The 3623-nt window shown below is 37.6% G+C and overlaps 1 protein-coding gene across 1 annotated transcript in view; it reads right to left on the bottom strand.

Moving 5' to 3' along the window:
• Positions 1–3623, bottom strand: part of LOC103619457 (mothers against decapentaplegic homolog 4) — a 17017-nt gene that overhangs the window by 3361 nt on the left and 10033 nt on the right. Inside the window, exons 8-10 of the mRNA XM_008637995.2 lie at positions 2439–2622; positions 1326–1494; positions 38–80 (exon numbers count right to left, since the gene is read on the bottom strand). Coding sequence (XP_008636217.1) covers positions 38–80; positions 1326–1494; positions 2439–2622 — 396 coding nt within the window. The remainder of the gene's footprint in view (positions 1–37; positions 81–1325; positions 1495–2438; positions 2623–3623) is intronic.

Genomic DNA, 3623 nt, shown 5'->3' with positions numbered 1-3623 from the left:
GCAGCGTGAGCAGCAGCAGCAGCTTGGGCCGTGGCAGCCTGCTGTTGCATCTGACGATGACACTGGCGTAAATCAAACACCTTTAAAAAAATAAAAATATTGAACTATTAGACTTACCAAAATCAGTAAAGAAAATAATTTCTCAACTCCCAGCCCCAATAATCTGGACCTCTCTGCTCTCCCAAAGCAACTTGTACAATCTCACCATACACTTGGGAAAAAGCAAACCTTCCCTGACTAGTTTAATTTCTAACAGAAATAATCCATTAAAGCTGATTCTTGGAGACTTCTTATATGACATTACTGACACTACCAGAACTTGGCTGAACTGAGCAGGCTACAGAAGTATCATGTGTGGGACTGACTGCAAGATCAAAGTCTGAAGGATACTACAGGCTGATAAAATCCTAACTTTTAAATCCCAGTATTTCCAGAAAATAGGCATATAAATAAAAACAGATGCCAACAAGTCCATCTTAACTTTGTCAGACTTTATTCTTCACTGTTTTACTGAAATGTGCTAGTCTATTTAAAAGAAATACCAATAACTGACAGGTCTGAAGTTTCAGCAGCTAGGTTTTGGGTTGGTGGTATTTTATATCTTTGTGATCAGGCTCAGCACTAATATATATACACAGGAACTCTGTTCTCATACTAAAAAGCTTGTACATAGAGGTTGGTGGGGTTTCTTTCAATTTCATCACACAACCTGCCTACAAAACTGATTTTTTAAAGAGTAAAAAAAAAAAAAAAAAAAAAAACAATGCAAACTTCAAGCAGTTTAATTAAAAAATGTACTTTTACAAGTGTGACTTGTCCTAAATAAAGTTTCAAGTCTAGCAGAGGAACATCTAAGTAAGAACATCCTCTAAATAATTTGTTTCCGTGCAATGTTCTGTGAACTCTGGATCACTTCACGTTCATAACACTAATACACACTTTAACATACACTTTACACTTCTACTGCTTTTATACATAATTTCCCAACTTTTCTTGTTTTGGAGAGAGAAAGTAAAGAAACAGATAACCTATGCTAAAAATTTCAGTAGCAATTAATTTAAACCAGTAAGGCTAAAAATACAAAAAACTGCTATCGAGATTGCTTGTGACAAAATACAAAATTAGTTACTTTCATAGTATCTAGATGACACTTTCAGTTTAGTCAATTTAAAAAGTCGCCTTAAGTGACTTGTCAAATGGAAATTTTTAGGGTTTTTTAAAGCCAAGTTACATTTATTTCAGTGTCTCATAGCTTCCCTAACATTTACAAGACTCAAATATATGCTATTTCCCCTACAATTTTCATCTAGGAACATCAAACCAACCTTTATATATGCACTTGGGTAAATCTTGTGAACTGCGTCCCCTGGTGCACGTCCTGCTTCTCTATCCAGGTAGTAACTCTGAACGAAGACTGCATGGTCACTGAGGCATCTAACCCACACATCACCTTCTCCTTTGCACTCCAACTGCACCCCTTTACCTATGTGCAACCTTAAAAAGAAAAACAGATCAAATGCACCTATATATACATACTATAAATCAGACCTTTCCTAAATAAACCATAAACAGTTCTCCAGCACTCTGCTCATACAAGGACTTGAAATTGTAGTTATTATCTTAGGTGTAAGTTAGCATTTGTTATGCAAAATCTGTAAATTAAAAAAAACAAACATCTGTAATACCATGTAAAGATCTATGGGAAACACAAAATGCAGAAGCAATGATATTTGAGTTGCAACTACCACACTCATTAACAATACAGAATTGGGATACCAAACACTTAGTTCTGTTCAGAAGTGTAAAATCCCACAAGTATTCTAGAATAGAAAGTCAATCAAGTACATATACAAAGTCACATTTTAACGCAGAACAGTATGTTTGTTCGGATCACATTATAGCAATCTAACGTTTTGATTGTCACAATGCAACATTTCTGAAGACATGGAATAATTTTCTTCCTTTTTGTTGCAAAGGAGTGGAAAAAAATTTGAAAGATTGCTTCAGTTCCACATCAAAGCATAGCATGTGCATGATGAGAATGAATGAGAATCCAACTAGCTCTCTATCAACCTTCCTTTGCTCCTTTGACAAATCTGTATACTGCAGTTATTCTCACATCACTCTCTAGTGTGAAGAACTAATATTCAGTTTGCATATATAATGGCATGAGTTGCTAATTTTATCCTTGAAGGCACAGGCTTTGAAAGCAATGAAAAGCAACATGCTACTACTGCAAAGCTCTGAAGGGCTTTGTCACACAGTTCACATTTTGAATGTGTTACAGGAGCAGCCTAGAAAAATTACTCTGGTATAGTTAATTCAGTTCAAAGAAACATACCATACTTGTGATTTCAAAAGAGAGGCACACACTGAAGGCAAACCAAAATATTTTCAAATACCACAGACATCTGGAGCTTTTGGGATCTGCAGAATACCTTGCCCTCTCAATGGCTTCTGTTCTATGCACGTTGGAAAGCTGGCCCAGGCAAAAACGGTCTCCTCCAGAAGGATCCACATATCCATCAACAGTAACAATTGGACAGCTTGAAGGGACCTTAAATGTTTCCCCGACTTGCACATCCATTTCAAAATATGCGATTGAACACCAATATTCTGGAGCTAAAGAATATATACAATTAACTGTCTGAAAGACGCAAAAAAACCCAACAAACCCATTCAGACAATCAATTAAGCCTTCTGCAACTGCATTTGTTATTCAGACTAAGAGTGCACATTCACATAAGCAAGTTCAGATAGACAAAGACACATCTACTAGCACAGAAAACTACTACATACTACAATGAACATGGGCTTGTCTTTTTTATTAAAGCACATATCAATGTGTAGAAGCCTGGGCAGTAAGGAGTTAATGCACTGCTATACCTCAAACACCGATGACCATTCAAGCAGGTAAGTTAGAACATAATGTGCCTGGAAAGGGGGGCCTTATGAAGCTATAGCAGCACCTTTCTGGAGCCAATTTTCCTGTTCAGGTCCACGGTGACAACACAACATACAGCGGAAGCTCAGAAGTGGGGTCAAGGAGCAGGCTAGACCAATAGAGGGGGATCGACACCACCAAAGGAACTTCAAAGCCCCCCGATCCATTTCCAGAAAGGTCCAGAAGAACAGACTGCACATACTAACTCATTTACATGAAGAGAGAAAAACTTAATCCCAGGGCAGGGAAAAATTACCTATAAGAAGGTACCCCCACAGAGCCTGAGCGGCATCCCCAGGACACCCTGTCATCTGTATTGATGCTGAACCCAGGACTGGTGATCCCCTTTCCTCTCTTTCTGATCCCCCTTTCATTTTTCTATTTTTTCCCCTCTTTATTTTTATTCTATTATTATTATTAGCGTCATCATTATTATTAAGGGAGAAAATATATACCAATTTCCCTGAGGAGTGCATAGTTTACTAATAAAACTTTGTGAGGGTTTTTTTGGACCCTTTTGGCTTTTGCCATTCTTTTTTGACCACAGGCATCTACAAACCTTGGGTGCTCCCTTCCATGTAGGGGTGGGATGCAACACAATGCTAGGGGTTTTGTAGATCTTACAAACCTTTGTACAATTTATAATTCCAGTAAGATTTTGTAAGACATCTGCATTCCT

This window comes from Corvus brachyrhynchos, unplaced genomic scaffold (genome assembly GCF_000691975.1).
Source record: "Corvus brachyrhynchos isolate BGI_N302 unplaced genomic scaffold, ASM69197v1 scaffold277, whole genome shotgun sequence".
Taxonomy (NCBI): Eukaryota; Metazoa; Chordata; class Aves; order Passeriformes; family Corvidae; genus Corvus; species Corvus brachyrhynchos.
The sequence above is the reverse complement of the archived record's forward strand: the minus strand, read 5'-3'. Positions and strand labels throughout refer to the sequence as shown.